The sequence below is a fragment of the Limanda limanda genome, chromosome 23 (assembly GCF_963576545.1).
Source record: "Limanda limanda chromosome 23, fLimLim1.1, whole genome shotgun sequence".
Lineage (NCBI taxonomy): Eukaryota > Metazoa > Chordata > Actinopteri > Pleuronectiformes > Pleuronectidae > Limanda > Limanda limanda.
This window is the reverse complement of record NC_083658.1, coordinates 325001-347500: the sequence shown is the minus strand read 5'-3', so window position 1 is coordinate 347500 and position 22500 is coordinate 325001. Positions and strand designations below refer to the sequence as shown.

At 44.3% G+C, this 22500-nt stretch overlaps 4 protein-coding genes across 4 annotated transcripts in view; 3 read left to right on the top strand and 1 right to left on the bottom strand.

Annotated features, from left to right (window-relative positions):
* Positions 1–5974, top strand: part of LOC132996819 (protein EFR3 homolog B-like) — a 13034-nt gene extending 7060 nt beyond the window's left edge. The window contains exons 10-21 of the mRNA XM_061067178.1: positions 2496–2648; positions 2729–2840; positions 2953–3004; positions 3275–3447; positions 3555–3627; positions 3734–3895; positions 3975–4168; positions 4532–4665; positions 4752–4843; positions 5245–5293; positions 5586–5692; positions 5777–5974. Of these exons, the coding sequence (XP_060923161.1) occupies positions 2496–2648; positions 2729–2840; positions 2953–3004; positions 3275–3447; positions 3555–3627; positions 3734–3895; positions 3975–4168; positions 4532–4665; positions 4752–4843; positions 5245–5293; positions 5586–5692; positions 5777–5911 (1436 nt within the window). The 3' untranslated portion in view covers positions 5912–5974. The remainder of the gene's footprint in view (positions 1–2495; positions 2649–2728; positions 2841–2952; positions 3005–3274; positions 3448–3554; positions 3628–3733; positions 3896–3974; positions 4169–4531; positions 4666–4751; positions 4844–5244; positions 5294–5585; positions 5693–5776) is intronic.
* A 622-nt stretch (positions 5975–6596) lies between these two features.
* On the bottom strand, positions 6597–7570 carry LOC132996793 (pro-opiomelanocortin-like). The gene is made up of 2 exons (XM_061067155.1): positions 7454–7570; positions 6597–7112 (listed from the first exon to the last, which is right to left on the bottom strand). Exons 1-2 carry the CDS (start codon positions 7568–7570, stop codon positions 6597–6599), a joined length of 633 nt encoding a protein of 210 aa, XP_060923138.1.
* Positions 7571–13875: 6305 nt separating this feature from the next.
* Positions 13876–17366, top strand: LOC132996921 (vesicle transport protein SFT2A-like). Its single transcript, XM_061067282.1, has 8 exons — positions 13876–13947; positions 14410–14499; positions 14662–14747; positions 16460–16541; positions 16658–16693; positions 16962–17020; positions 17127–17156; positions 17300–17366. The coding sequence occupies exons 1-8, from the start codon at positions 13876–13878 to the stop codon at positions 17337–17339; spliced, it is 495 nt and encodes a 164-aa protein (XP_060923265.1). The 3' UTR covers positions 17340–17366.
* A 4301-nt stretch (positions 17367–21667) lies between these two features.
* tbx19 (T-box transcription factor 19) overlaps positions 21668–22500 on the top strand; it is a 7675-nt gene continuing 6842 nt past the window's right edge. The window contains exons 1-2 of the mRNA XM_061067293.1: positions 21668–21918; positions 22377–22500. The exon at positions 22377–22500 is cut by the window's right edge and continues 153 nt beyond it. Of these exons, the coding sequence (XP_060923276.1) occupies positions 21668–21918; positions 22377–22500 (375 nt within the window). The remainder of the gene's footprint in view (positions 21919–22376) is intronic.

Here is a 22500-nt window from a genome sequence, read left to right as displayed (position 1 = left end):
TCTAACCCTGTTTCTAACCCTAACCTGTTTCTAACCCTAACCTGTTTCTAACCCTGACCCTGTTTCTAACCCTGTTTCTAACCCTAACCTGTTTCTAACCCTAACCTGTTTCTAACCCTGTTTCTAACCCTGTTTCTAACCCTGACCTGTTTCTAACCCTGTTTCTAACCCTGTTTCTAACTCTGTTTCTAACCCTGTTTCTAACCCTGTTTCTAACCCTGTTTCTAACCCTGTTTCTAACCCTGACCTGTTTCTAACCCTGTTTCTAACCCTGTTTCTAACCCTGTTTCTAACCCTGACCTGTTTCTAACCCTGTTTCTAACCCTGTTTCTAACCCTGTTTCTAACCCTGTTTCTAACCCTTACCTGTTTCTAACCCTGTTTCTAACCCTAACCTGTTTCTAACCCTAACCCTAGCTATTTAAACCTAACTAATCAAAACTCTACACCTAAACCTAATCAGATAAACCCTAAACCTAAACACTTAACCAGTTTACCCTGTGCCTAGAAATGACCCTAATCCTAACCCTAACCAGTTTATCCTACGCCTAAACCTAACCACTTAGCCCTAAAACCTAAACCTAAAACTGATGCCTAACCCTAAAATCTAACCCTAACCCTAACCATTTAAAACCTAGGCCTAGACATGACCTTAATCCTAACCAATTTTTTTTCCTACGCCTGATCTAACCACTTAGCCCTAGGCCTTCACCTTAACCCGATGCCTAGACCTAAAACTTAACCCTAAAAACGAGCAGTTTTAAAACCTATGCCTAGACACGACCTTAATCCTAACCCTAACCATTTCTTCTTTACGCCTAACCCTAACCCTAACACTTAACCCTAAACCTTAAACCGATGCCTAAACCTAAAACCAAACCCTAAAATTGACAGTTTTTAAACCTAGGCCTAGACATGACCTTAATCCTAATCCTAACCAATTTTTCCCTAAACCTAACCCTTAACCATCCAACTCTAAAAACCTAAACCTAAACATAGAAACCTGTTGATCCTTTAAAAACAAAACCGACAATCTTTTTTAAAATTATCTAAGAATTAGATTATTATAAACTTAGCGGGACACACCCCAGGGTTTGATCAACCTTGGCTGGGCCTTCCTCGGGAGAGGGTGTCTGGTGGTAATGGCCGAAACACCCAATGATCCTGAGTTGCTCTACTGATGATGTGTCACCTTTTTATATAGGACTAGAAAAACAAATTAGCCATAAAAAATTGTCCAAATTATTTTTGCAAAAACAAACACAAAAAAAACAAATATACTAAAATACAATCCTTCGACCTCAATTTAGGACAAAACAAAAAAGAAAAAACCAAGGCATGCTAAATAAACAACTACTTTTATCCAAAAAAACCACCTAAACTTACAAGAAACAAAATAAAAAAGAAACAAAATTCAAACTACTGTTTAAACCAATTTGAAAAAAAGGGGATATGTGAGAATGGAGAGTATCGATGACGTGGGCCAGTGCATTGCCTTTGGCTCCCTAGTCCAAACTGCCCAGTCGTCGGACGAAGCGGGGGGAGTCATCGAGATAACTCTTATAACCCTAACCCTGTTTCTAATCCTTACCTGTTTCTAACCCTGCTTCTAACCCTGTTTCTAACCCTAACCCTGTTTCTAACCCTGTTTCTAACCCTGTTTCTAACCCTGTTTCTATCCCTAACCTGTTTCTAACCCTGTTTCTAACCCTGTTTCTAACCCTAACCCTGTTTCTAACCCTGTTTCTAACCCTGTTTCTAACCCTGTTTCTAACCCTGTTTCTAACCCTGTTTCTAACCTTGTTTCTAACCCTGACCTGTTTCTAACCCTGTTTCTAACCCTGCTTCTAACCCTGTTTCTAACCCTAACCTGTTTCTAACCCTGTTTCTAACCCTAACCTGTTTCTAACCCTGTTTCTAACCCTGTTTCTAACCCTGTTTCTAACCCTGTTTCTAACCCTGACCTGTTTCTAACCCTAACCTGTTTCTAACCCTGTTTCTAACCCTGTTTCTAACCTTGTTTCTAACCCTGACCTGTTTCTAACCCTGTTTCTAACCCTGCTTCTAACCCTGTTTCTAACCCTAACCTGTTTCTAACCCTGTTTCTAACCCTAACCTGTTTCTAACCCTGTTTCTAACCCTGTTTCTAACCTGCTTCTAACCCTGTTTCTAACCCTGTTTCTAACCCTGTTTCTAACCCTGTTTCTAACCCTGCTTCTAACCCTGTTTCTAACCCTGTTTCTAACCCTGTTTCTAACCCTGTTTCTAACCCTAACCTGTTTCTAACCCTAACCTGTTTCTAACCCTGTTTCTAACCCTGCTTCTAACCCTAACCCTGGTTCTAACCCTAACCCTGTTTCTAACCCTGTTTCTAACCTGCTTCTAACCCTGTTTCTAACCCTGTTTCTAACCCTGTTTCTAACCCTGCTTCTAACCCTGTTTCTAACCCTGACCCTCACACGTTGAGATGTTCTGAGCTGGTCTTTCTGCCTCCAGGTCCCGCGGTGCTGGAGGTCTTCAACACGCTGCTGCGGCAGCTCCGGCAGAGCGTGGACTATCAGCTGACCGGTTACTATGACAACACCGGCAAACACAAAACCACGTCCACGGAGGAGAAGACGCTGCAGGACGCCGTCATCAAGACCATCGGTGAGGTCCAGAGGAGATTCACTTCCTGTCCCAATCAAACACTTGAAAGTCGCTCGCCTCATTCGATGTCGTTTGTTCAGGATCCTTCGCCAACACACTTCCTGTCTACCAGAGGTCAGAGGTCATGCTGTTCATCATGGGGAAGATCCCTGTCCCTGGAATCTACCCCGCCCTGGGGTCGCCCAACGCCGGGTCAGACGCCACTTCTGGATTGAACATGTCTACGTTGATTGAATCATTAAGATTTGTATAATTCATCATTTATAAGTTTCAACGAGTTTCAAAGTGAAACCTTGTGTCTCAGGTTCGAAGGAAGCAGAATGATCCAAGTGATGCTGCTGAAGTCGCTGCTGCAGGTGAAGAAGAAGAATGAACAAAGATGGCCGACACGTCTCCACTTCCTCCTTCAACAGAGACAAACTGTTCATGACCTTTACCGTGACCAGCCACCAGGAGGCAGTCCAGAAGCTTTGGCTTGAGTTGAAGGAGCTGTCACATCGTCCATCTAAATTTACAGACACGTGTTGTTGTGTTGATGACCCTGTGACCTCTGCCCCCCCCAGGTGACGGAGCGTTATGAGAGCAGTAACCTGTTGATGACCCTGTGACCTCTGCCCCCCCCCCAGGTGTCGGAGCGTTATGAGAGCAGTAACCTGTTGATGGCGCTGCCCTCCTCCTTCCTGGAGCCGCTGCTGTCCTTCCCTCTGATGGAGGACCCGGACATCCGTCTGCTGGTTCTCTCCATCCTCACCTCGCTCATAGACCGGCGCCACAACGCCGCCAGGCTCCACGCAGCCAGGTCGGAAACCCCCCCATCCCAGTGGGACGCCACCCTGTGGCTGACTCGTGTTACTGCACACTGACCTGCTGCTGTAAGTGTGTGTGTGTGTGTGTGTGTGTCCACAGTGCGGTGCTGGACGTCTCGCTGCTGGAGCTGAAGGACTCGAGCTCTGGACAGGACGTCCTGTTCATGAGGAAGGTACGAGAGGGTCGTGATGACATCATCAAACACCAGACTGCCATTTCTTTTAGTTAAAATGTGTGTGTGTGTGCGTGTGTGTGTGCGTGTGTGTGTGTGTGTGCAGCACGCTCAACGTCTCTACAGACACGTGTACTTGGCGTGTAAGGAGGAGAGCAGTGGGCGGGGCCACTACCAGGCTCTCTTCACCCTATTGGCCGTCCTGAGTGTGGAACTGGCCAATGAGGAGGTGGTGGTGGATCTGATCCGATTGGTCCTCGCTCTGCAGGTGAAGATGATAGGAATGATGAAGATGAAGATGATGTCATGTTCTCTCTGACTCTGCGACTCTGCGATTGGCTGCTCAGGAGCTGGCGTTGTCCAATCAGGAGTCCCTCTCTGTGTTCAACCGCTGTGGCGTTCATGGCGTCTGCGCCGCCTTCCTCAGTCTGCTGTCACAGCTGGGCCCGCCCCTTCACCTGCACGTCACACAGGTGATAGACAGTCGCCATAGAGACGCTCCTCACCTGCTGCCTCAGCACGTCCTCGGTGACACACCCAGGTGAGAGAGAGAGGGAGGGAGGGAGAGGGAGAGGGAGAGAGAGAGAGAGAGAGAGAGAGAGAGAGAGAGAGAGAGAGAGAGAGACTTCTATTAAATAAATCAATTCACATCATCATGTTAATTGATTCATTGATGTGTGTCTGTGTGTCTGTGTGTGTGTGTGTGTGTGTGTGTGTGTGTGTGTGTGTGTGTGTCTGTGTGTGTGTGTGTGTGTGTGTGTGTGTCTGTGTGTTTCTGTGTGTGTGTGTGTTTGTCTGTGTGTGTGTGTGTGTGTGTGTGTGTGTGTGTCTGTGTGTGTGTCTGTGTGTTTCTGTGTGTGTGTGTGTTTGTCTGTGTGTGTCTGTGTGTGTGTGTGTGTGTCAGTCTACCAGAAGGTGACCTGAAGGTGGACGACACTCTTCTCTTCGTCCAATCAAAGATGTGTGAGGCTCTGACAGGAAGCAGCTACAGTTCACACGCTGAACGCATCAACACACCGTACACACCTCAGCTGACAGGTACACACACACACACACTCACCCTGACACACAAACACACACACGCACAATGTTTATGTGTGTGTTTTTGACTGTGTGTGTTTCAGAGGAGGATCGACTCTCGAGGAGGAAAAGTGTCGGAGATGTCGTCTCTCTCCAGATGGACATGGACGCTCAGTACTGTCCTGATACACAGCAGGTGTCTCTCTACCTCTCTCTCTCTCTCTCTCTTTCTCTTTCTCTCTCTTTCTCTCTCTCTCTCTATTTCTCTCTGTCTGTCTGTCTCTCCCTCTACCTCTCTCTCTCTCTCTCTTTCTCCTTCTCTCTCTCTTTCTCTACCTCTCTCTCTCTCTCTCTCTCTCTACCTCTTTCTCTCTGTGTGTCTGTCTCTCCCTCTACCTCTCTCTCTCTATTTCTCTCTCTCTTTCTCTCTCTCTCTTTCTCTCTCTCTCTCTCTCTACCTCTCTCTCTCTCCCTCTCTCTCTCTCTCCCTCTCTCTCTACCTTTCTCTCTCTCTCTCCCTCTCTCTCTCTCTCTCTCTCTCCCCCCCCCCCCCTCTCTCTCTCTCTCTGACAACATGTTTCTCTCTGTTTCCTGTAGAAACCTCAGATGGAGCAGATTACTTTTGAAACTCTTAAAAACGCCATCGGTGAGTAATCGATGTCGAACCAGAACCGTGACATCACTTCCTGTTTTGTTCATTATGAATTTGACGTTTCTGAGACGTGTTAATTGAAACATTCAATGTTTTTTTATTGATGTGTATTTTCTGATCTGCTGTAGTGTCACCATGACAGTGACACCTAGTGGCCGGGAGCTTTTATGTCCTCAGGGCGTCGGCTTATTGTCGTGAACACGATATTTTGAGAAATCCTTGAGAGAATATTTTTAAATTTGGTCCAAATGTTGACCTTGACCTTGACCCGCGTCCTGTCTTCCAGAGGACAGAGGGGGCGTGGAGGAGGAGGAGAGGAGGAAGAGGAGGGAGGTGGTGGAGAGGTTTCAGACGGCGCCGTTTGAGGAGATCGCCGCCCACTGTGGAGCGAAGGTGAGACGCTTATTACTGATTAATAACGTTATGGATCCACAGCTGATGGAGCAGATTTAACCCGGAGTGGTTTCCTCTGTGCAGACGTCTTCTCTCCAGTCCAAGCTGGACCAGGTCTTTGAGATGATCATCCGTCCTCCTCCGTCTCCGTCCGGCCACTCGCCGCCTCGCTCCACGCCGCTCTACGAGATGAAGTTCCCCGACCTCTGCGTCTATTAGACGCAAAGCTCTGGGTCCCTTCTTCAAATATGTGAAATGATTTATAGTTGTATTAATTCAGTGATTTCTGTTTCCTGTTGTTGTGTCTGAGGTCAATCTGTTCACTCTGTGGAACACAATAAAATACTGATATCAATTATTGATTTATTGATTTATTCAACAGCTGTGAGGATCAGCTGATCAACAGCACTGTCTCGAAATATTGATCCTGACCTTTGACCTGATTTTATTCATTGTTTAATGTTTGTCGTCACCAGGAGAAGAAACGACTTGTGGTCGACCAATCACAGCGTGTGGTGAGGATCCTGTTTGTATATATTTAGGACTTTATATATATATGATGTATGTACTGTATGTGACCGATATGAACGCTGCCACCTTGTGGTGATGAAGTGTTAGCGACAGGTAAATGTGGATGTGAAACAGGAAACAGGAAACGTCTTCGGTTGCTTGCAAATAACTTTTATGATTTCATCAAATGTACAGAAATTTACATGACTCAATAAATATCAAAACACTGTCTTCTCCCTCTCTCTCTTTCTCTCTCTCTCTCTCTCTCTCTTTCTCTCAGTCATTCAGGATCAGCAGTTTCTTTCTCCATCACTAACGAGCTTTCGGCCAATCAGAGCTGCTCGCCGCCGTCTGTGCAAAAGTTCCCTGTCGCCCCCCCCCCCGTCCCGCCCCTTCACTTCTGCTGCTGGCCATCTTTGTTGATGACGTTCTTGAAGAGCGTGAGTAGCGGCCTCTGGCTGCGCTCGTCCCAGCTCTTCATGAAGCCGCCGTAGCGTTTGGCGGCGGGGGGGCTGCCCCAGCGGAAATGCTTCATCTTGTAGGAACCATCTTTTTTGTCCTGGACTCCGCCCAGGAGCTGCTCCTCCTCCGCTTCCTCCGCCTCCTCCATCACTTCCTGCGCCTTCTCCTCCACCTCCGCTGCTGCTAGCAGCTCATTGACCAAGTCCCGCCTCCTCAACTCGCCGGGGAACACCTCCGCAGACTCCTCCTCCACGCCGTTGGAGGCGTAGACCTTGACTGGGCGGCGCTTGCGGCCGACGGGCTTCCCCCAGCGGAAGTGCTCCATGGAGTAGGAGCGTTTGGAGGAGGAGGGGGAGGAGTCTGACAGAGAGAGAGGCTGGAGGTGGGAGGGGCCTGGGATGACGGGCGTCTCATTGGTCAGGTCAGAGTGACAGAGCTTGATACACTCCTGCAGGAAGACACACATCAGTGAGTGTTTGTGTCTCTGTGTTTGTCTGTGTGTGTGTGTGTGACTCTGCGTGTGTGTGTCTGTGTGTCTGTGTGTGTGTGTGTGTGTGTGTGTGTGACTGTGTGTGTGTGTGTGTGTGTGTGTGTGTGTGTGTGTGACTGTGTGTGTGTGTGTGTGTGTATCTCTGTGTGTGTATGTGTGTATCTCTGTGTGTGTGTGACTCTGCGTGTGTGTGTGTATCTATTTGTGGGTGTGTGTTTTTGTGTGTGTGTGTGTGTGTGCGTGTGTGTGTGTGTGTGTGTGTGTGTGTGTGTGTGTGTGTGTGTGTGTGTGTGTGTTACCTTCATGCTTCTCTCATCCTTCACTTCCTGACAGCTCGGATGCTCCCAGCACTGACTGACAGCTCCTCTGGCCCCGCCCACAACCACCACAGCCACCAATAACCACACAGGACACATTCTCCTGCCGACCAATCAGAGACGGGGACACACATTAGGGATGCGCAAAGTATTTCATTCATTTACCTTAAAATGTGTCTTTCTTTATTGTATTTCAAATTAATTTCTACAAGTTCCTATTTAAATATTTGTTTCATCACAGGATCTAAGTATTTTATAGTTAAGTGATTTTAATTTAATAAAAGCTTCAGTCTTTGAAGCTAAAAGTGACTCCAGCTCCTAAAGGGATGATGGACACATGGATGATGGACAGATGATGGACAGATGAATGATGGACAGATAGATGCTGGGCAGATGAATTAATGATGAACAGATGGATGGATGCGGGAAAGATGATGGACAGATGAATGATGGACAGCACTTTGAAGGTTTGTGGTGAAGCTAATGGATGATGGACAGATGAATTAATGATGAACAGATGAATGGATGAATGATAGACAGATGAATGATGGACAGATGAATGGATGAATGATGGACAGATGAATGATGGACAGCACTTATCCTTTGAAGGTTTGTGGTGAAGCTAATGGACGATGACATTGACCCTCAGAAGATAAAAACTTCAGTTTATATGATGATGAAGAAACATTCTTCACTTCCTCTGTTCATACAGCTACAGTTATAATATTTATCTCTTCAGACTCAACTTTAAACAATATATTTAGACATTTTATATAATATTCACATATAACTTATAATATCAATCAATCATCCTTTATTTATATATAGATTACAATGTTTATATATTTTCAAATATAAAGCATTTCATTTTCAATTCTTTAATGTCTTCAACATGTTGTAATTTATCAAACTTTTAAAATTATTTATTAAATTACATCAAATAAAAATGTAATATTAAATTAAAACAATTATGCAAATCAGTGATGATTAAATTCTGTTTAGTTTTATTAATTTAATATATATATATATTTATTCAATTAAATATTTAATTGAATGAATGAATGTCCTCACCACTCTTCTTCTTCTTCTTCTTCTTCTTCTTCTTCTTCTTCTTCTTCTTCTTCTTCTTCTTCTTCTTCTTCTTTGCTGCTGTTTGCTTCTCGTTCGGCCGCAGGATGGAGGTTCCTGTCGTTTCTCTCTCTTGTGTCGTCCGGTCGACTTTTATATTCTGTTGGTCAAGGACACAAACACACACACACACACACACACACACACACACACACACACACACACACACACACACACACACACACACACACACACACACACACACACACACACACACACACTGAACAACGTCATCACCAACATTCATCCATGCTCCTAAACACACACTGCAGCATGAAAATGGACAATCAATGAAATATCATCCTCCACACACACACACTCACACACTCACTCACACACTCACTCACACACAAACACAAAAACACACACACAGTGAACATATTGCAGCTCCACAGGTGAAGTTTTTGTGGGTAATGATGAATTCACTCTGTAGGTTGCTGTTTCTTTATTTGTAGTTTGTGTATTTGTAGTTTTTGTCAGTTTTGTGTGTTTCCAGGTTCAAACCAGATCAATGAAATCTGACGTAAGATTCAGGTGCACAACTTCTCAAACCTCCGAGGTTTCTCGCTCTTGATTGGTTGTCGCTGCTGTTAAATGTCAGCAGCAGATTTGTCAGATTAGCACCGAGCTGACATGTCATCACCGGAGGGACGACGGGAATCAAACCTGCGGGTCGGGGTTTAGTGTTACACTCCGAGACAGCAGCTGCAGCGTGGGCCCTTTGTGTGGCGGCTCAGTGTGACCGGGACGGATCTGCTCGGTGGATCTGGTTTCACACGGATCAGGATTCTGGAAACTGTTCAGTGTTCATCCTGAATCCTCATGTTCCAGCTTCTTCTGAGGCTCCATGTGTCTCAGGCTCCTTTCCCCTCTAGGACTGTGTGCACCAGGACGCTCTTTGTGAAGCTCTACATGAAACACAAGGCTCTTTGTGAAGCTCTACATGAAACACAAGGCTCTTTGTGAAGCTCTACATGAAACACAAGGCTCTTTGTGAAACTCTACATGAAACACAAGGCTCTGTGTGAAGCTCTACATGAAACACAAGGCTCTTTGTGAAGCTCTACATGAAACACAAGGCTCTGTGTGAAGCTCTACATGAAACACAAGGCTCTGTGTGAAGCTCTACATGAAACACAAGGCTCTGTGTGAAGCTCTACATGAAACACAAGGCTCTTTGTGAAGCTCTACATGAAACACAAGGCTCTTTGTGAAGCTCTACATGAAACACAAGGCTCTGTGTGAAGCTCTACATGAAACACAAGGCTCTGTGTGAAGCTCTACATGAAACACAAGGCTCTGTGTGAAGCTCTACATGAAACACAAGGCTCTTTGTGAAGCTCTACATGAAACACAAGGCTCTTTGTGAAGCTCTACATGAAACACAAGGCTCTTTGTGAAGCTCTACACAAGCCAGAGATCTTCTGAAAGCTGTTTATTCATCCATCCTCCTTTTCTACGTGTCTCTTTGACCAGGACTCACTTTTTAAGGCTCTAGATCCAAACATTTAAAGTTCCATGTTCACCTGGAGCCTCCACGTCCTCGTGATCTGTTTCACCTTCATGTTCTGGAGTCACACATTTTACAGACATGTTGAACTATTTGTAGATTATTTATCATTTATAAAATGTCTGTTGTGCTTCAGTCGTTTCTCGTCAAATCGTCTGAAGAGGTTTTCTTTGTTTTTCTCCTGGAGCAGATTGAGGAGACCAACAGGTAAATATAAACCCATTAGACCACAGTGACAGCCTTGAACGTCCATTCAATCCATTACACACACTCACAGACACACACTCACAGACACAAACACACACACACACACTCACAGACACACACTGTGGGATGTTTAGGAGAAACGAGGTAATGGAGGATAAAGTCTGAACATCTGAACATCACAAGAGGAAGCACTTAATGTTGATTCACCTGCTGCAGTCGTCACATTCACTGAGTCACAGCTACGCATCACTATCTTAATCACAATATCAGATTCTATATAAGTCTTTGAAAACATCAGATCCTCATCATCACAATATTCACATGAATAAAATGTGTGATCTTCTTTCGACCCGTTTGTCTTCACTGTAAAGCAGCTTGTGTTTTATTAACACTGTTTATCAGCAGTAACAGAAACTGATTTACTTTACTTATATTTAGAATAACACACACACACAATAATAACACACACACACAATAACTGGTGACAAGGACATAGTTTCACTGGAACTACAATTTAATTTCAAGTATTTATTTAATATGTATTTATTGTATGCTAATTGATGTTTTTTAATTATGTGAACAAAGTTTCTGTCTCATGTTGGAAGATCAGATTTTAAACAGTTATTTATGAATTGAACTGATATTATTTCTGTGTGATCAGTAAATTCAGCTTTAATTTAACTTAATTTAATCTAATTTAATTATCCTAATCTTTAATTAACTGCTAACTCATCGCACCTGCGTCCGCTCTTATAGGAGTGTGCTTCACCAATCAGAGGCGTGGCCAGGTCCGCGCTGGATCCTTCAACCAATCAGTGCTCTGCTGAGGTCTGTTTGTGGAGAGCGGAAGTGACGCAGGAAACAAGTGATGAAGACAAGATGAAGAAACGAGAAGAAACGGAGAAACTGATGAACGAGTCTCGGTTTGTTTCACTGTTAAATTGACAAAGTTGATCAAGCTGCTGCCGACAGGTAGCTGCGAGCTAGCGTTAGCATTAGCCCACAGGTAACTGCGAGTTAGCGTTAGCATTAGCCCACAGGTAACTGCGAGCTAGCATTAGCATTAGCCGACATGTAGCTACGAGCTAGCGTTAGCATTAGCCGACAGGTAACTGTGAGCTAGCGTTAGCATTAGCCCACAGGTAGCTGCGAGCTACGTTAGCATTAGCCCACAGGTAGCTGCAAGTTAGCGTTAGCCCACAGGTAGCTGCGGGCTAGCGTTAGCAGTAGCCCACTGGTAGTTGCGAGCTAGCGTTATCATTAGTGGACATGTAGCTGTGACTTAGCGTTAGCATTAGCCCACTGGTAGCTGCGAGCTAGCGTTAGCATTATCCGAGATTGGCGAGGTTTCACGTTCAGGATGTTATATGTTTAATTATATGTCAAACTCTATCTTTAACTCTTTATATGTTGGACTCGTCTTCATCTCTGCAATTGTAAATTAAATCTTTCACTTATATAATGTTTGTTTTCACTTATTCTCAATTTGGATTTGTTGAATGATTATTTATCGTGTAAATGTAATTTAGTCATTTAAAGAGGAGAATTCTAATATTAACTTAATTTATACATATTTATGTTTATATAAATGCAGAATAGTAAACTTAAAGATATCTAGACTCTACAGCTAAAGTGTGTTTCCCCTTTTCTCTACTTCAGGAACAAAATTATTTAGTGTTTTCTATGATTGTGTATTGAAATATGGATTCAGGTGTATACAGTAACTGTATGTTCTGTGTGGAGTATATAACTGCAGTGTTTGTACATGAAGATAAAATGCTTCTAACTGGAGAACGAGCTCCATCAGTGTTTAACTCTGTTCTATGTTCTCTATGTTCTCTATGTTCCTCGGGTGTGAGGAGCCGGGACTTCCTGCTGAGAACCTGGAACACACTGATGAAGATGAAGATGAAGGTCAGTGTGAGGGCGCCTCTCTACGTAGGCACCATGTTTTTTACAGTACCCCAGTTTCTATGACAACTTCCACAGGAACATGCATCTTCACCACTAGGTGTCACTAAATTCTACACAATGAACTTTTGGAACATTTTTAATTGTTTGGATTCCATCAGAAATCTTCCTCCAGTGTCATGGATGTGAAAATGTTTTTATTCTCTGACTCGTAGTTTCACTTTAAATCTGCGTGAATATCAGAATGATCGTCTTTATAAACAACAAACTTCAACTCGATGAATCCACTGGTTTTCATCTTCATAACAAAACAATGTGACGTCACTGACTTCACTTCACTGATGATCCAGAGGAAGGTCCGGCTGAGAGGCAGCGCCCTCTGCTGGATCTGTAGGCAAACTACTGCAGTCAATTTTTGGGCTGTATTTGAAATCTGTTGTTTGAGACTAAAGTTTGAATGAGCGTTTTAAATAAACTGCTTGTTTTAAAGTGTAAAAGTAATAAACTACAAACTGACTCAATGTTGACAGAAGGTATAAACATGTCACTTCTCAGGTTGGATTCAAAAGACTGAAGAAGAGACGAATGAGGAGAAACCTTGACTCAGGACCGAGGATCCGTCTCTGGACATGCTGGGGACATGCTGGGGACAGCTGCGGACTCTATGCCATGTCCACAAACTGACAATATTAAACATCATGACGTCGTATGACACGTGTGATGATCACAGACTTGTCATCTGGAGCTGTGCAGCGAGAACCAGGTTCAAGTCCAACAAGAGGTGAGTCTTATGGTGAGAAGTTTCTCTAACGACCGAGGTGCTGGTCCAGCAGCTGAACACTGAACATTACATCTGTGATGATCTTCTGTGGCTTTGCTCAGCTGACACAGAATAACTGTGACAGAAACACTACGTCAACCAACAGGAAGGATTTCACAAAGTTACACAAAGACGACTCGTGATGTTCTACTTTATTTACATAGTAAACACATTCCAATAAAACCTTTCACTTCCAGTGAGATTCCTTGGAAACGTCTTCACCTTCGAGTCCAGTGAAGAAAACAAACGTCAGCACAGGGGGATTCTGGGTAATGAAGTTTCAACTGGCCTCTTTCTCCTGAAAGACACAGGTGTAAACTGTGACATTAGGTGCAGTTTGTCAGTGCCGCCGCCAGATGGCGCTCTGTCTTTGCAGATGTACTTTGTTTGTCTCATCACATTGATTCACTGAGTTTCTATTGGTTCAGCAGCTGGAAATAAAACACTGACATGTTACATGCGTGTGAAATTCACTTAACAACAGTGAAGACTCATTAATGCTACGTTCATATTGAGTCCAGTCACATCCATGCAGTGATACTGAGTGTGGTTCAGTTCCATTGTTGATGCAGCCAGAGGGGATGTGTGTACTTTATGTGTGAAGACACTTTGTTCCGGTTCAAGAAACTGTCACAGAGATTTAAATAGTTAGTGTGTGTTGATGCTAATGAGACGAGAGGTCGACCCAGTTCTACAGCTTCAAGGGTTGACTTCCTGTCCGTCAGTTTGTCTCCGGTCAGCTGATCGTGTAACATCTGGAAACACCTGGAAACACCTGGAAACATCTGGAAACACCTGGAAACACCTGGAAACATCAGGAGCAAGTTAATGGATAAATTAAAGAGGGTGCTGAGCAGGCAGGAAGAGGGCGGGGCCACGGAGGAGCCCGGGGCGCTGGAGGTGAGTGAGGCTGCTAGCTGTTAGCTGTTAGCTGTTAGCATGGGAAGCAGAACACACCTGTTCAGTCACTTGGTTGAATTTGATCCAGAATCATTTCATCTATTCAAATATCAACATGGGAACAGTTTTAATATTGTGGACTTTAAAGTGATAACGTTTTAAACTCATTTGACTCATGAATTCATGAGTTATTCTTTTTACAATGTCATGAAAATGTTTATGATTCATCTCAAACACATGCTGTTGACGTTATTACATTAAAGTAATACAATGATAATATTAAGTGTTTTACAGTAAAAACTAATCCCTGAAATAACCTGTTCTAGTCTCACACTTATCATTTATATAAATGAGTCAAACTGAATGAAGTAAACTGGTGAAACTTTGTCAATATTTGATTTGACCTGAAGCAGTTTGTCTGTTTGTCTGTTTAACCTCCACCTGATGATGTCACGTGTGCAGAGAGCCAATCAGGCGACGACGTTGGCCTGGGGCTCGAGGGTGAGGGGCTTCCTGGTCTGCTTCATACTGGGATTGTTCATGTGTGGACTGGTGAGTCAGACTGACTGTACCTCAATGTTACGCCTGATGGTTTCTATGGTAACACACGTGTATCCATGGTAACAGCTTCTCCGTCACTTTTCATCCTGTTGTATTCCACCTGTCTGTCGTCTTGTCTGTTTCCATGGTAACAGCATGGTTCTCTGCCCTCAGTCCACCTTCATGATGTGGATCCCGGAAGTCGGTATGGCTGTGTTCGTTGTCTTCTACACGGTGGCAAACATCTCCGTTCTGGCCAGGTACCAACTCAAACACTCCTGGACTCTCCTGGGGTCTCACCTGGTGTCTCACCTGGTGTCTCCTCTGGTGTCTCCTGACTCACCTGGTGTCTCATCTGGTGTCTCATCTGGTGTCTCTCCTGGTGTCTCCTCTGGTGTCTCACCTGGTGTCTCATCTGGTGTCTCATCTGGTGTCTCATCTGGTGTCTCTCCTGGTCTCATCTGGTGTCTCACCTGGTCTCATCTGGTGTTTCTCCTCGTGTCTCCTCTGGTGTCTCACCTGGTGTCTCTCCTGGTGTCTCACCTGGTCTCATCTGGTGTTTCTCCTGGTGTCTCCTCTGGTGTCTCACCTGGTGTCTCTCCTGGTGTCTCACCTGGACTCTCCTGGTGTCTCACCTGGTCTCATCTGGTGTCTCCTGGACTCACCTGGTGTCTCCTCTGGTGTCTCCTCTGGTGTCTCATCTGGTGTCTCATCTGGTGTCTCCTGGACTCACCTGGTGTCTCCTCTGGTGTCTCTCCTGGTGTCTCTCCTGGTGTCTCTCCTGGTGTCTCCTCTGGTGTCTCCTGACTCACCTGGTGTCTCATCTGGTGTCTCATCTGGTGTCTCATCTGGTGTCTCTCCTGGTGTCTCCTCTGGTGTCTCACCTGGTGTCTCATCTGGTGTCTCATCTGGTGTCTCTCCTGGTCTCATCTGGTGTCTCACCTGGTCTCATCTGGTGTTTCTCCTGGTGTCTCCTCTGGTGTCTCCTCTGGTGTCTCACCTGGTGTCTCTCCTGGTGTCTCACCTGGACTCTCCTGGTGTCTCACCTGGTCTCATCTGGTGTCTCCTGGACTCACCTGGTGTCTCCTCTGGTGTCTCCTCTGGTGTCTCATCTGGTGTCTCATCTGGTGTCTCCTGGACTCACCTGGTGTCTCCTCTGGTGTCTCTCCTGGTGTCTCTCCTGGTGTCTCTCCTGGTGTCTCACCTCATCTTATCTGGTGTCTCTCCTGGTGTCTCCTGGTGTCTCACCTCATCTTATCTGGTGTCTCACCTGGTGTCTCTCCTGGTGTCTCTCCTGGTGTCTCTCCTGGTGTCTCACCTCATCTTATCTGGTGTCTCTCCTGGTGTCTCTCCTGGTGTCTCTCCTGGTGTCTCACCTCATCTTATCTGGTGTCTCACCTGGTGTCTCTCCTGGTGTCTCTCCTGGTGTCTCTCCTGGTGTCTCACCTCATCTTATCTGGTGTGTCACCTGGTGTCTCTCCTGGTGTCTCTCCTGGTGTCTCACCTCATCTTATCTGGTGTCTCACCTGGTGTCTCACCTGGTGTCTCTCCTGGTCTCTCTCCTGGTGTCTCTCCTGGTGTCTCTCCTGGTGTCTCTCCTGGTGTCTCTCCTGGTGTCTCTCCTGGTGTCTCTCCTGGTGTCTCTCCTGGTGTCTCTCCTGGTCTCATCTGGTGTCTCTCTCCTGGTGTCTCTCCTGGTGTCTCTCCTGGTGTCTCTCCTGGTGTCTCTCTCCTGGTGTCTCTCCTGGTGTCTCTCCTGGTGTCTCTCCTGGTCTCATCTGGTGTCTCACCTGGTGTCTCTCCTGGTGTCTCTCCTGGTCTCTCTTAAAATAAGACAATTTGACAAACAGTCAAATAAAAGATCAAATCAATAAAGATTAGAAGTGACAAACTACACTGCCCATCATTCCCGGAGGCGTGTGCTGCCCTCCAGTGGTGTGAGTCGGTATCACACCTGGTGTTGTGCTTTCAGCATCATGTTCCTGGTGGGGCCGTGGCGGCAGCTGAAGACCATGTGCGCCAGAGAGCGAGCGCTCGCCACCGTCCTGATGCTGGTGAGAGGAACTCAAACTCATTTCTGACTCATGAACGTTTCATCTGTACTGATTAGATATAAAACCCAGTTGTCTAGATGAACGTAGCTTCACGTTTCACACGTGTTCCTCTGCAGGGTTGTCTGGTGGTGACGCTCTGCTCGGCATTATGGGTAAGAAACACACCTCACAGCCTCTCAGCCAATCACGGACCTCGGTTCAGTTGTGATGTACAAATCGCTGCTGGAAACATTCATGTCAAGTTGTGTGTTGATGTTGTGACTCATCATTATGAAGGTAAAACATTTGTGTGATGATGTCCAACACAGGACTGGGTTGTTGATATGATGTCACTTCCTGTGTTAGAAATGACCCGCCCACAGCTTCCTGTTTCCAGATGCTGTGTTGTAATAACGTCTCTCTCTCTCTCTCTCTCTCCAGTGGAATAATTACACCCTCGCTCTGGTTTTCTGTCTCCTCCAAGTTTTGGCTTTCACCTGGTAACACACACACACACACACACACACACACACACACACACACACACACACACACACTGTCCACCTGTCTCTGTATTGTACCTGACTGCTGTTGTGTTTGTCACAGGTACGGCCTCTCATACCTCCCCTTTGTCAGGTAACACACACAGACACACACAAAGACACAACTTTTATTGTAGGAACTTGAATCTAAACTGAAATCATTGTGTAGTAACAGAACAAATACTCTCACAATATTTATCGAACAGTTTCCACTCATCATTTTTTTGTGTTTTTCAGAGAAGGCATCTTGAAATGCTGTTCAGGCCTCTGCTGCTAATCATCAGAGTCCATCCGACCAATCAGGAAGCAGGATCCTCACCTTAACGTCTGGTTTCCATGGAGACACCTTCTGTGCGTGTTACAGTGTTTGTTTACCTCGGGGACACGATCCCAGTTTGTCTCTTGATCCTCGTTTCACGTCTTCGTCTCATTTCACCACAAAAACTAAATATTTTAGATTTTGTGGTGAAATGAAACTGATCTGGATTCAGTCGGATCCTGGTTCTTTTATATATTTATATGTTAATGCAGCCGCACCTGTTGAAGAGGTTTTCATTTATAATCGGCTGCTGTAATTACATGTGTATTAACTGGTGTAATGGGTGTACTAATGCATCGTATACAAACAGACTGTGAAGTCATTGGTGTTTTTACAATGTGTTGAAATATTTCCATTTTACTTTGTTTTTGACATTTCAATGAGCTGAAAAACAAACAATCTGTCCTCTGAGCTTCCTGTTTGTTTCCTGTTTGTTTCCTCTGTGTTTCCTGTTTGTTTCCTGTTTGTTTCCTCTCTGTTTCATCTGTGCTTCCTGTTTATTTCCTCTGTGTTTCCTGTTTGTTTCCTGTTTGTTTCCTCTCTGTTTCATCTGTGCTTCATATTTGTTTCCTCTCTTTGTTTCCTGGTTTTACATCTGCTTTGTAAACTTGTGTTTTTTTATTCACACACAGTTCAACGTGTATTAAATATAAATATTAAATATTTGTGTCTGACTTACAGAAACAGTTTGTGCGACGTTGTTAAAACATTCATGTATTGAATGTGTAAAGTTTCTATAAAACACAATGTGACTGGTTTAGAGTCGAGCTGGTGTCAGATTAGATCTTTCTGTTGTGTTAAAAAGCAGAAGGTTGTGTAGTGAATTGTGTTTGTGTTCCCATGTTTACCTGCCTCCGTCATTAATGTCGTCTTTCTGCCTGCTAAGTCTCTAAAGCCTGTAAATCTCCACCTCCACCGGCCGCTGATTAAAACACACACACACAATCAAACACACAGGTATCGTATGTCAATGTGTGTGTGTCTGTGTGTTTCCAGATGTTGGATTTGACCTCTTCTCCATTACATGCTGGTCTGAGCAGCTCAGGCTGTTTTCGCCTCTTTTAACATGAGTCCTTGTTTCCTGTTTGTAAACACAAAACTGTCCTGAGACGAAAACGTTTCCTTCGTCCACACGATGAAATGATTTCCCCATTTTTATATTGAAAACTCAAACGTAGTCGTTCGATGCTCAAATATTTCAGGTTTACATGCAGAGGTTTTAAAACGTGACTTAAAGCTGCAGTGAGCCTGTAACTGAGCAGCAGCGCCCCCTGCAGGCAGGTGGTCATTACTCATTTGCATGTTCCCTGCGATCTCACAAACCTCCACTAGGGTCCGTGTTGTTATGATCTTCAGCTTCGACTCTTCAGTTAAACCTTCGGGACTGAAGCTGTTTGGTTTTTAATCGGACTTTGTTCTTGTGATTAATGATTTACAATCGGTGTAAATCTGATCATTAATCATTTGAACCAGTTTACGATGTTTTTACACCTTTTGTATGGATTCAACATAATTGACTTTGTTTGGTGTGTAGCGGTCGAGCGAGGAGCATGATCAGTGAGAGAGAGAGAGGTCGAGCGAGGCTGTGTGTGTGATGGGGGGAGAGAGAGCGCTGCAGCTGTGGTCCGACTGGCTCTGATTGTTTCGGATCAGTTGAAGCTTCACATCTCAAACAAAAACACTTCATTAGAATTAATCAACATTTTCATCTTTCTTTGATTTTCTGGATTTTATTTACTTCACAGGTGAGTTCATTTTATTTTTCATCTTTATTTGCCTGCAGGTTCTTATTTATCATTTAACTGATAAATTGTAATTTCTATTTTATGAATAAATATACATTATATTAAATTCTGATATTGTAGATTTAGATATTATCTGTGCCTCTTCATGATATTGATGTTAAATTAAACGTTTGTTCTGAATTCACCGACTGAAGTGAAGTCGCCGCTGCTCCGTCCGCCTGCAGGAAACATTTAATATTCTTATGACGATATAAACTTCTACATTCCTGCACTTTTATATTCACACATTTAGATTTCAAATTGGTTTAGAAATATGCAAAATAATATTATAGTTTTACTTCATATGTGAAGTTTGACATTTTTTGTGGGGATTTTATATTTTAACCCAAAAGTGACTCAAACGTGAGAAAATGAATTGTAACATTTTGAAATATAACATTGTTAAAAAATGCATAAAGTGATCGTGTTCATTATCTTCAATTCTTTTTCAACTGAGTTTAATTTGACTCAAGAAGAATTTGAAAAATAAATAATCTCTGAAGCAGAAATGTTAAAGTGTAAATTCAGTTTTTATTTTAACCTGTTAAAATATTGAAAATACAAAAAGCTGTTGAGCTGCATCTCATAATGAAACAAACTAAATCGAATTCTAAGCAGAACATGTATAAATAATTAAAACAACAGATTTTCAGTTCATAAATTGGATGAAGTTTTTTCCTCAGATGTAAAATCATGAAACTGATTCTAAAGGAAAAGAAACACAATCTTTTGTTCTGTGTTGAAACAAATATGGTTTATTAAAAGGATTTTAATTTGATAATCAAAATATTTATTTTAATTTCTGGAATTTTCCAATAATCAGTGAAAATCCATGAGACTTCTCTTCCTGCTTCCTGGAGACGGATCTGGACGGATGTGACTCAAGTAGTTAAAGTTCCGTCATGTTTCCACGTTGTCTCTTGTGTCTCTTGTGTCTCTGTGTCTCTTTTTTCCCTGTGTCTCTTGTGTCTCTGTCTTTTGTGTCTCTTGTGTCTCTGTGTCTCTTGTGTGTCTGTGTCTCCTGTGTCTCTTGTGTCTCTGTCTTTTGTGTCTCTGTGTCTCTCTCTGTGTCTCTTTTTTCCCTGTGTCTCTTGTGTCTCTGTGTCTCTGTCTCTGTGTCTCTTTTTTCCTTGTGTCTCTGGTGTCTCTGTGTCTCTTGTGTCCCTGTGTCTCTGTGTCTCTTGTGTGTCTGTGTCTCCTGTGTCTCTTGTGTCTCTGTCTTTTGTGTCTCTGTGTCTCTCTCTGTGTCTCTTTTTTCCCTGTGTCTCTTGTGTCTCTGTGTCTCTGTCTCTGTGTCTCTTTTTTCCTTGTGTCTCTGGTGTCTCTGTGTCTCTTGTGTCCCTGTGTCTCTTGTGTCTCTGTCTCTTGTGTCCCTGTGTCTCTTGTGTCCCTGTGTCTCTGTCTCTTGTGTCTCTGTCTCTTGTGTCTCTGTGTCTCTTGTGTCTCTATCTCTTGTGTCCCTGTGTCTCTGTGTCTCTGTCTCTTGTGTCTCTTGTGTCCCTATGTCTCTGTGTCTCTTGTGTCTCTGTCTCTTGTGTCTCTGTCTCTTGTGTCTCTGTCTCTTGTGTGTCTGTGTCTCTATGTCTCTTTGTCTCTGTGTCTCTTGTGTCTCTGTGTCTCTGGTGTCTCTTGTGTCTCTGTTTCTCCTGTGTCTCTGTCACTTGTGTCTCTTGTGTCTCTGTGTCTCTTGTGTCTCTGGTGTCTCTTGTGTCTCTGTCTCTTGTGTCTCTGTCTCTGTGTCTCTTGTGTCTCTTATGTCTCCTGTGTCTCTTGTGTCTCTTGTGTCTCTTATGTCTCCTGTGTCTCTTGTGTCTCTTGTGTCTCTTGTGTCTGTGTCTCCGTCTCTGTGTCTCTTGTGTCTCTGTGTCCCTGCGTCTCTTGTGTCTCTTGTGTCCCTGTGTCTCTGTGTCTCTTGTGTCTCTTGTGTCTCTGTGTCTCTGTGTCTCTATGTCTCTTGTGTCTCTGTGTCTCTATGTCCCTGTGTCTCTGTCTCTTGTGTCTCTTGTCTCTCTGTGTCCCTGCGTCTCTTGTGTCTCTTGTGTCCCTGTGTCTCCTGTGTGTCTCTGTGTCTCTTGTGTCTCTTGTGTCTCTGTGTCTCTTGTCTCTGTGTCTCTTGTGTCTCTGTGTATCTATGTCTCTTGTGTCTCTGTCTCTTGTGTCTCTTGTGTCTCTGTCTCTGTGTCTCTTGTGTATCTATGTCTCTTGTGTCTCTTGTCTCTGTGTCTCTTGTGTCTCTTGTGTCTCTGTGTCTCTTGTTTCTCTGTGTCTCTTGTGTCTCTTGTGTCTCTTGTGTCTCTTGTCTCTGTGTCTCTTGTGTCTCTGTGTCTCTGTGTATCTATGTCTCTTGTGTCTCTGTCTCTTGTGTCTCTGTCTCTGTGTCTCTTGTGTATCTATGTCTCTTCGTGTCTGTGTCTCTTGTGTCTCTTGTGTGTCTGTCTCTTGTGTTTCTGTGTCTCTTGTGTCTCTTGTGTCTCTTGTGTCTCTGTGTCCCTGTGTCTCCAGATGAAGGTGGAGAGTTTACAGAAGGACAGCGAGTCTGTCCCTGTGTCCTCAGGCCGGCCCTGCGGTGGGGGGGGCAGCCCGGACTCGTCCTGCATGTCCCGGCTGCTGAGCGCCGTGGAGAGCGAGCTGCAGGCCGGGCGGGAGAAGGGCGACCCGACGGAGCGCCAGCTGAAGGTGGCGCTAGAGGACGGCGAGCTGTGGACGAAGTTCCAGCAAATCACCAACGAGATGATCGTCACCAAGAGTGGGCGGTAACCAGTTCTGACCAATCAGACGTCCCGGTTCAAACCAGAGAATTTACATGAACCAGTCAAAACATCTGATTTAATACAGGAAATGTTGACCTTGACCTTTGACCTGTGAGCGTCAAACTCTATCTTGAAATCGAAGATAAAACAAAACGTAAAACAAATATGAAAAGAATCGTAGTTAAACTGTTTGATGACTTTCATATATTTAAACCTTTATTCTCTTTATCTTTGACAGAACTGAACATTAAACATAAATGAACATTTCAAACTTTCATATTTCACAAAACGTTTTTAAAACTATATTAATATATAACTTTTATTTGTAGTATTTCTATTATCTTATGAACTCTGTGATTCCAATATTGTTTTTATGTATTTCTAAGTTTCCACTCGAGTCTGAACAAAGATGATGATTCTCCTGCAGATCTTTGTGATGATGACTCGTGTGTTTGTTCCAGGCGCATGTTTCCCGTCCTGAAAGTGGGCGTGTCCGGCCTTGACCCCGCCTCCATGTACTCCTTCCTGCTGGACTTCGTCCCGGCCGACGACTGCCGCTGGAAGTTCGTGAACGGGGAGTGGGTG